The sequence below is a fragment of the Quercus suber genome, unplaced genomic scaffold (genome assembly GCF_002906115.3).
Source record: "Quercus suber isolate HL8 unplaced genomic scaffold, Cork oak 2.0 scaffold_6, whole genome shotgun sequence".
Taxonomy (NCBI): Eukaryota; Viridiplantae; Streptophyta; class Magnoliopsida; order Fagales; family Fagaceae; genus Quercus; species Quercus suber.
Genome location: NW_027069472.1, coordinates 2,403,290 through 2,413,767, shown reverse-complemented (window position 1 = coordinate 2,413,767; position 10,478 = coordinate 2,403,290). Strand labels below are relative to the sequence as shown.

The window sequence follows — 10,478 nt, the reverse complement described above, 5'->3', positions numbered from 1 at the left end:
TACGAAAAATGGGGCCTTTTTTTTCAATGAAAATTTTATTTTTTGGTGGGGCCTTAGGCCTAGGCCTTGAGCCGGCACTGATATTTGAACCACGTCTCAAGTACACATGTAAGACCCTAAGTTTTAGTACATAGTATCTGATATCAACCTCAGTTGTTTATTATGCTACAACAACACAAAGTTCTAGTCCACTACCAAAAAATAAAAAGAAAATACATTGCTGCATGTGGTATTGTAGTTCCACAAGAGAGCTTTCCATTTTTGTTGAGCAAGCCAATCAAAAGCTTTAGTCAACTGAAACTGGTTGCATGTTTTCAGCTTCTTTCCTCAGCTCTTCAAACAGGACAGATGACAAGTATCGCTCCCCAAAACTTGGATGAATAGTCTGAAATTCAAACAATCAACAGCCATTTATGGGCATTAATACTTGAATCAAATTGGTTACGTAAGAACATAAACACTAGAGATGCTGATAATAAACAATACCATTTGCTTGTGTTGATTGAATTAGAAGCTCTTTTCACAACCAAAACTGGTGATGTGTAGAGAAATGAATTTTGAGACAGAATTATTTTTTCAGAACATAACCTTATTCACATTTCATGTATTAAGATAATAGACAAAGTTGATCTTTATAATTTATTTGCATATCCTGAAGCTGTCTTATGCAAAATCAATTGGCTCTGATGAAAATAGTTAAAAGGTATTCATAACTTGGTAAAAACCAAATGGAATTAGAATATATGTTTCTCTTATTACCACAATAAGTTTGCCCTTGTTCTCTGGCATATTAGCGAGTCTGAGTGCTGCAATTGTATTGGCTCCAGATGATATTCCTACCTGCATTAACCAGGACGATCGAAGTTATAAAATGCGTAATAGCATTCCAGATGTCATCTTTTTGGGTCCATCTGGGGTTACTAAAAAGATGTTACTGAAGCACAGAAAGAGTCCTCCAGTAACATCAGTTGATATAATTAAGTTGTGAGCACCCATGAAAGCGTAGAGATAGATATACTTCAAAGAGTTATTTGAGCAATTACCATAAGTCCCTCCTTCAATGCTAATTCCCTGGCCATATTTACTGCATCTTCGCTACTAACCTACCAGATAAGTTTCAACATGACAGTTAGGGAAAACCAAAACTATTAGCAACAATACTATATTTTTTAAAAATTCTTTCTGTCATTGCTAACAGCATCACCAACAACACTTACCTCAAGAACTTTTTCCATTACATCCATGTCCAAAATATCTGGTTTGAACCCAACCCCATTGCCAGTAATCTGATGAGGACCTGATTCAAAATTTCAACAATATTAGAGTGTTAACTTCTCTTACCAGGACAATGCATCTACAAAGGCATAGATAAACTTGAAAGTTACAAAGTCTGTATAGTCTTCCATTATTAGATATCAGTTGGACGAAAAAAAGATAAATTTGAAAATTTTCCAACTTTGTTCTCTTCAGAGGTTATAAAAAAAAAGGAACTAGATAAGAAACAAAATAGCATGAATTTTACCTGGTTTACCACCATTCAATACGTTACTTTCTGCAGGTTCTACTCCATATATCTACAAGAAATCAACTAAAATATTAACAAGGAATGAAACAGAATTATAAGGGTGAATGTGGGCAAAGCATGAATCATTACCTTTACATTAGGATTTTGGGATTTAAGGTACTGTCCGACACCAGAGACAGTGCCTCCACTACCAATTCCCATAACAAAAATGTCAACTTGTCCATTTGTATCTTCCCATATCTCAGGACCTGTAGTTTCAAAATGCACCTGTTTTCCATTTTGAGGTCAATCACATATCCACCATCCACTAAGCAGGAGAGGATGAATAATGTATATACCAGATTTGAATTGATTCTAAACTATATATAATTTAAGATAATTATGTAGCATAGAAAATTTTATCCTACATGATGCCAATAAAGACTTTTCAGTTACAGGAGAAAATTAAAGGCAGGATTAGTTACCAAGGTGTTGGCAGGATTTGAAAATTGCTGGAGCATGAAAGCATTTGGCGTAGATTCCAAAAGATCATATGCCTTCTTAACTGTTCCCCCCATCCCCTTGGTGGGATCAGTGAGAATTAAATCAGCTCCAAATGCTCTCATAGTTACCCTCCTCTCCAAGCTTGTGTAAGAGGGCATGGTAAGAACCGTTTTGTATCCTTTGAGGGCTGAGATAAATGCCATACTTATCCCCATATTTCCTGACGTGGGCTCTATCAGAGTTGTCTAACATAACATTTATACTAAATTAGACAAACCTGAAGCTGCAGTATAAGTTTAAGACAAAAATATCTGATAACAAGGCAAAAAATAAAGAGGTCAATAAGTTAAATACTCAGCTAACCTTCCCAGGGGTAATTAAGTTTTTCTTTTCAGCATCCACAATCATGGCATGTGCTGCTCTATGAACAGAAATAAACAAAACGATTATACATTTTAATCATAAAAATGTAGTCAGTAATATGTGTTTTAAACTGTAATAACAAGAAATATATGCTAGTAAATCTATGATTATGAGGAGGAAAGAAGAAACCTGTCTTTGATGCTAGCAGTAGGTTGCATCATTTCTTGCTTGACAGCGATATATGCTCCACAGCCTTCAGTGACTTTGTTAAGAAATACAAGAGGAGTTCGGCCAATGAGCTGAAGTTGGTTACAAAAAATTAAAAAAAGGGTTTCATTCTATTAGATGGGACAAGCATAACTCAATGCCAATGGTCGGGAATAAGGATTAAAAGCACAACAAATATCAATGTCACTCAATTAGGTTTGGTCAAATCCATTCTACTCTTGCAGCTTCAATAGCACACGCTCCTTTTAACTTTCTTTTTGGTTAAACTCTTATTTGTTGATTCTGTTTTTTAAAATGATAATTAGAGCTTTGTATCTCCCAACCAAGTCATTGAAAATTAGTTTAGACACTACTTTTTTTTCCCTTTAGGGCAGGGGAATCAATGTTAATTTGGATGAAACCTTGAAGGTATCTGTTTGGTTATGCTGAATAAAGATTATTATCATTTGTATGGGGAAAAAAAAGACAAAATCAATTGATCAAGAAAAACAAGAGTACCACTCACCATTCTATCTTTATGTATATTTCTTGTATAAGCAAAAGGTGTATCTTGAAAATTATTTATGTATATGTCTGGCGTAAGCAAAGGTGTGTGTAATGTAAAAAGAACTTTCATAATCAGGAAAAATATAAACGTAAAAAATAATTTTGCCAGGTTAGTTCTAAACCAAAATTTGAATACAATTTAGATCTGGCTCAAAACTTGTGCAAAAGTTTAATATGCCATGCATATTAGATCCTGGTGAGTTATGTAAAAACAGGGGAAAAAATAAGGCTTAATTAAGGGCATTTTTTAATTGCTTCATAATCTTTTAACTGTGTATCCAATTTTCTATCATTAGGGACTTAAATCACTTTTTGTCTAACATTTAAAGCAATTAGGTTGGCTAATGCACACTGTAGCAACTAGAATTTGGATAATGACGTTCAAAGATAACATCATTTACATGCGACATTAGGACAGAATACAAAACTTATTCACACTTGGCTGAGTTCTTTCTGCAAATTAAAGCCAGTTATTTGAGAGTGGCCTAGCCTTCTCAATGAATAATACGTACCGCCACATATTTAGGTGCTTTTGTGACCCATCCCTTACACATAAAATGCAAAAGGCCATACTATTTGAAAAGGACATAAGAGAAACTATAAAACAATTGGGTCCATTTCTTAGATGCAGACATGAGAGCAAAGAGCAATTTTGTCTTTGCTGGCTGCACGACTTTTTGCTAATTGGTGAAGGGCACTCTCCTTTGTGGAACCCACCCACTTTTTTTTTTTTTTTTGATAGGGGAACCCACCCACTTTAATGTAAAAGTAAATGACTCTAACCTTTCGAATACACCAGGAGCCTAATCCTCCCCCACCACAAAATCCCTTTTCATGATAAAATGAATCTAGCTAGCAATTGGACCTTAACTTTTATTAATTTTTTATAATGGCCAAAAAATTTTTTTAGAATCTGGATAGTATATGAGGCAGTAGGAGCCTGGGATTTTAAATTGAGAGACAAAATTAAATTACAATAAAGAAAGAAAAATTAATTAATATAAATAAAAAATAGGCCAACATTAAACAATTAAACAAAAATTTAAGTATTATAACCAAAAATAAAAATATTAAATAACAAAAATTAGAAGATTAGATTTGGGAGAGAAACTATTTTGTGAAACGACTGTGTGGAGCATTCCTCTCACATTTGGTAGATCCTGCACATCCACTTGTGAGACAGTCAAACTGATATTTAGCGAAGTGGCACACTACAAAGTAATATAATTTTTCTAAATTTGGGTGTTTCTTTTTTAATGTAAGACCTTAACATTTAAAGGAACTATTTTTAGCAATTGGATTAGATTAAATGACAAAATCGAAAATGAAATTAATTTATAAAAATTAATTGATATAAAAAAAAATAGACCACTTTAAAATTTTTTTTTTAAAAATAAGTATTATAACAAAAAAAAAAAAAAATCTTGAGGACCATAAATTAGAAGATAACATTTTTCGGGAGAAAGTAATTTGTGAGACGACTTTTTGTAAAATATTTCTCTTACATTTGGTAGATTTCACACACCCACTTGTGAGACCAACATGTTGCAAAGCAGCACGCTATAAATTAATATAATTTTCTAAATTTGAGTGTTTCTATTTTAACCATAAGACCTTAACATTTAAAGACATCATTTTTAGTAATTGAATTAGACCCTCGGGGACAGGAAGTGTGAATCGTGATTTCTTCTTGGCTGGACCCATGTGCCCATTATCCCCTAACCCTCACGATATGAAACTATTGTGAGAATGACACTCATTTAATCACGTGAAATAATCAATTGTGCGTAGTGCATAATCACTTTTACATAAGCGAATCAATTATATACAGGATTTTGTCGGGTTAGAGGGAATTGGGGAATTGCCCTTTTGGATTTGCTTTCCCGTGTGCCACCAAACCTTTTTGTTAGTAATAATTATAGGAAAAACGTTAACAGATGTTTAAAGAAAGTTTATTTGAGAAAAAAAAAAAAATTAATATTCTGACAATTTTTTTCATTTTTTATAAAAATAATGCCTATACTTTTTTAAAATGAATTATTAACCATTACTTTAAGAATACTTATTAGCATGACTCATAATTATATACTTCTCTTTAAAGTGAATTTGGCTTATCACCATTATTTTTTTAAAATAAATCTCATTTCATTTTAATAAAAGACTGACAAATCATCTACTAATTAAATAAAATGTGAGCATTAAAACTTTAACATTGCATATTTAAAATAAAAGTATATGTCCAGGTGAAAGTAAGTAAAATCCGTTCATGTTAACACACAAAAGTCAGAAAGACACCACAAAAAGTAAGCCTAAAATAACATCCCTATGACATGGCAGAAGTGGCGGTCACTCCGCCGGCTAGGTACCTTCAACCTTGGATAGAGATTATTAAAATATATATATATATATATTGGTAACGTATGAATTGAAATAGCTGTCAACCTCAGGAAAACAAATTCAATAGTATAATTATATTTACCAGCGCATTAGTGTACTTGAGAAAAAAAAGAAAGAAAGAAAAAAGAGGAAAACACAGCTTATACAAATCAGTAGTTGAATTCAATTAATAAATCTAAGATTCAACATGTTCTTCTTCTTCTTTTTTTTTTTTTTTTTTTTTGGAGAAGAAAAATGCAGAAGCAAAAGTGATAATACTTTAATCATTAACTTTTTTTTTTTTTTTTTTTTTTTTTTGGAGAAGAAAAATGCAGAAGCAAAAGTGATAATACTTTAATCATTAACTTTTTTTTTTTGATTAAAAGTTAGAAATCATTAATTTAAACCAACACGAAAAGGTCAGAAAATTAAAAAAAAAAGATGAAGAAAAGAAGATAAGGTTCTACAACTAGAGGCTACATATAATATTGAAATTCTACAAAATCTCGAGAGAGAGAGAGAGAGAGAGAGAAATTACTTGAGAAACTTCTTTTCTGATATTGTTTCCTGGAAGATCCTTTGGGAGATCTCTGATTCTCTGAACAAAAGGGGAAGAATCAAAAACAGTTTGGGACGAGAGTGTCCTCTGCATCGTGGTCATAGAACCATTGTATGCAACTAATCTTTTCTTCAACAAGTTCCTTAAAGCTGCAGCCATTGATGCAGAGGTTCTAGACAAAAAACACAAGCACTGAACAAGTACAGTAGCAATAAGAACTGGCTGCTCTTGCACTTGCAGTGAGGTAGGTACTACCCTTTTTATAACGTTTTTGGAAGAAGATTATTGGGTCACGGTGATTAATTCATTTTATATGTCCACCAATCTAGAGAATGCAACTTTTTTTTTCGTTTGTTTGGGCCCGGAGCGCAGGTAAAATCTGGAATAGCTAACATTCAGGAAAGTGTGTGACCGCAAGTTGGTGAGATGAGACGGATTAAAGGTCAAATGCATGCACTGGTCCCACGGTACCATGATGTGAAATTCCTTTTTATTTTATTTTATTTATTTTATTTATATCTTAGTTATTACTTATTACAATATTAAATCTAGAGAGGTAGCCAATTTGGAATTGTTTGGATGGAGGACATTCCTTTTTGTATTTCCAATCACTGCAAGAAAGAATATTTAGAGGCATTATGATAGTTGATAGTATTTGAAATAAAATTTAAATATTTTAATAATAACTTAATACAATAATATATATATATATATATAATGTGTTGGATATTTTTATAAAAAATATTATATTTATTTTGATAATCATTTATGTGTATCAATTATCCCTTAATGTATCTGATATTGAATACTAAATTTTGAAATTCAAATTTAATTCAAAATTTGAATAGCTTTTGTCAATAGTTTTAATCAGGAAATTTATGAAAATTAATGTAATATTAATACCACAATTGCCAGCATATTTAGTTTCATTATCTTATTTAAATATGACATAATAACGTCATATATGGAAGAATTTCAGCACTTAAATGTACAGTTATTGCTGAATTATTTTATGTTACCATATATACACAAATGTTTACTATTTGGTTTAATGGACATTAGTCAAACCGTTAGCAAATTGCTAACATATATTCAGAAAGAAAACTTTTGAAAAAGTATTGTAATAATAGGCCATTAAATGCTTGGCATTATGACTTTTTCTTTTCTTGTTTAGCAACATAATCTATGGGACATTTTGATTAGGAGTGTCAATGTTTGACCCAACCTGCGAACACGACACGAACCCGACACAGGTTTTTTCGGGTTAGGGTTGGGCCTTAATGGGTTTGGGTCATAAACAGGTCGACCCAAAAGTGACACGATAAGAAACAGGTCATAAATGGGTTAGCCCGTGTAATCTGTAATAGACACGTTTGACACGCCAATTTATTTGTGTCAACCCGAAATGACTCACTTAAGACAACCCGTTTAACTTATATAACAAATAAAATATTTATTTTATTTTAGATTTGTCAAATACCTTTTATATCCAACATATATTTTAAATTTAAAAAGAAAAGTGAGTAATTACAAAAATTTATAAGTGATATAATTGAAATTTAAAACTTTACAGACCCTAGAACTACTAATACTTTTTTTTTTTTTGGCATAGAACTTACACAAATGAAATTGAATAAGCTTGTGGAAGATGTTATGAATTTGGACATCAACAAAGAATCTATGGATGATAATTGTGGTCATAGTCAGGATTAGTCTACTGTTTGCTCAAATTCTTTCAATATTGATACTTAACATTTGGCGAGTTCCAAGAATATTAAATTTTTGTTGAACTATGTTATTTTATTTTTGTGAAACTTTGTTATTTTGAATTTGGGTTGAAGTGTATGCACTTATTTTGGAGTGTAAAGAACTTATTTCTAGATGAATGTTATATTTTTGTTGAACTATATTATTTTAAATGTGGTTTGAAAACTTGAAGTGTATGCATTGCTTTTTGGGATGTAAAAAAAAATTATTTCTAAATGGATGTTATATTTAATATTATGCAGGTTGAAATGGGTTATGTTACATTCGTGTCAACCCAACATGACTCATTTATTAAGCGTGTCAAATGGTTTAGGTCAGGTCAATCCGCCTTATTAACAGGTCGGGTTAGGGTTGAAGGATAATGACATGATTATTAAATGGGTCGGGTTAGGGTTGAGCCATTTAGTCAAATACCCATACCTTGACACGACACGAACCTGACACGCTAACCCGAATTGACACCCCTAATTTTGATTCTTTTTTTTCTTGCTCTCAACGTACTAAAGGCTGGCAAAGACAAACTTTTAATCTGGGTATCCGGTTTTATTATATATATATATTATATATATATATATATTTATATATATATAAAGAAGCCATTGATTATATATATTAATTTTAATAATGTTTTGACTATTTAATTGATATCAAACATTTTATTTTCTGGCTAAGGACAAGCAACATATCTAGTTCTATATATATGAAAAGAAATAAAAGTTTCAAATACACACATTTTTATTTTAGAAAGCTACAGACTTTTCAAAAACAATTTTTTATTGTCGTAAACACTTATCATCTATTGTTTTTTACTACTCACAAAATTATTCTATCTTTTACAAAATTTTCTGGGAAAAGAAAGTACTATAGAGAGCTTATATCCTACGAGCAGTATAGGCTCGCAAGGATAATTAGCAAAAGTGGCTGGGCTGTTGTATCTTGGGGGCAATGTGTAGAAATTATTTGTCTAACTACATCGGATATACTGCAGACAGCACGATTTGTCTCAAGACAGTGACTTGGTCCACGCCTCATCTCTGCCACCTCTTTTTTGGTAATATCAAATTGTGTAATTTTTAAGGAAAATTCAGGTATTATCTCTCTTTTATTTCCAACAATTTGAGACAAATTGCTATGGAGAACACAAAATCATCCTTGGAAAATGGTAATGTTATGTCTAATTCCTCTGGAGCGGGTGATCTTAATAAGCCATTCCGCTTCCGTGGTGTTAACTTTAAGAGATGGAGACAAAAGACTTTGTTTTATCTTACTCTCTTGAATGTGGCTTATGTGTTAACTGAGAAAAAACCAAAGAAAAAGAAATCTGAACAATTGACAGAAGAAGAACTTTCTTAACATAAAAAAGATGTTAAGAAATGGGATAAGGATCATCTTTACTGTAGAAATTATTTACTTAATTGTCTTTCTGATGATTTGTATGATTATTATGATCAAGCTTACAAATCAGCCAAAAAGATATGGAAGGCATTGAATCAAAAATATGATACAGAGGAAGCTGGATCCAAGAAATATGCATGTAGCTAATTTTTCAGGTTTCAGATGGTTGAAGGCAAGTCCGTGGTGGAACAATCCTATGAAATCCAAATGATTTCACAAGATGTTCGATCTGAAGGCATTCGAGTAGATGAACAAATGCAAGTTTCAGCCATCATTGACAAGCTGCCTGAATCTTGGAAGGAGTTTGCCAAAGTTCTAAGACACAAGTAAAAGGAACTCTCCATTGAATCCCTTATCACCTGTTTGAGAGTGGAGGAAGAGGCAAGGAACCAAGACAAAGCTGTTGAATTCCGTGGAGCAAATGGTCCTAAGGTAAATTTCATCTCCTTAAATGAAAACATATCAAAAGCCAATGCAAAAAATAATGACTATGTAAGGCCTAAGAAAAGAAACTTCAAACATAGGTCAAATGGAAATCAGCCTCAACATAAGACCCACTTTAATCAAAGAAAGAATCAAGCACACCATCCTAAGCATGCTCCAAATAATGGCAGCTACAATAATAATAACAATTATGCATGTTTTGTATGTGGAAAGCCTGGACATTCGGCTAGAAATTGTCGCTTTCGAAAACATGGGCCTATGGCTCAAGCCAATGTCATTGAAGAGCCTCTTATGGCTATAGTTACCGAGATTAATATTCTTGAAGGCTTAGGAGGGTGGTGGATTGATTCTGGGGCAACTAGACATGTTTGCTATGATAAAAATTGGTTCAAAACCTACACCATCTTGGATGAGAAAAAGAAAATTATGCTTGGTGATTCTCATACCATTGAAGTTGTGGGTATTGGAGAGGTGCTTCTCAAATTTACTTCTGGGAGAGAAGTCACTTTCAAAGATGTCTTTCATGTTCCTAACATTAGAAAGAATCTAGTTTCTAGTTTTTTGTTGAATAAGGCTGCTTTCAAACAAGTCTTTGAGGCTGATCAATATGTACTCTCTAAAAAGGGCATGTTTGTTGGCAAAGGCTATGCTTGTGATGACATGTTTAAACTTAATGTTGAGATGAATGAAAATTCAAGTTTTGCTTATATTGTTTCTTGTGTGAATGTTTGGCATGGTAGATTATGTCATATTAATAATTAATATATGAAAAATATGAGTGGTTTAGGTTTA

At 32.3% G+C, this 10,478-nt stretch overlaps 1 protein-coding gene across 1 annotated transcript; it reads right to left on the bottom strand.

The window, feature by feature from the left end:
• LOC111999906 (bifunctional L-3-cyanoalanine synthase/cysteine synthase 1, mitochondrial) lies at positions 1-6,365 on the bottom strand. The gene is made up of 10 exons (XM_024032015.2): positions 6,060-6,365; positions 2,561-2,670; positions 2,372-2,429; positions 1,990-2,253; positions 1,655-1,792; positions 1,523-1,574; positions 1,218-1,297; positions 1,044-1,103; positions 760-840; positions 1-385 (listed from the first exon to the last, which is right to left on the bottom strand). Exons 1-10 carry the CDS (start codon positions 6,237-6,239, stop codon positions 287-289), a joined length of 1,122 nt encoding a protein of 373 aa, XP_023887783.1. The 5' UTR covers positions 6,240-6,365; the 3' UTR covers positions 1-286.
• Between the last annotated feature and the right edge of the window lie 4,113 nt (positions 6,366-10,478).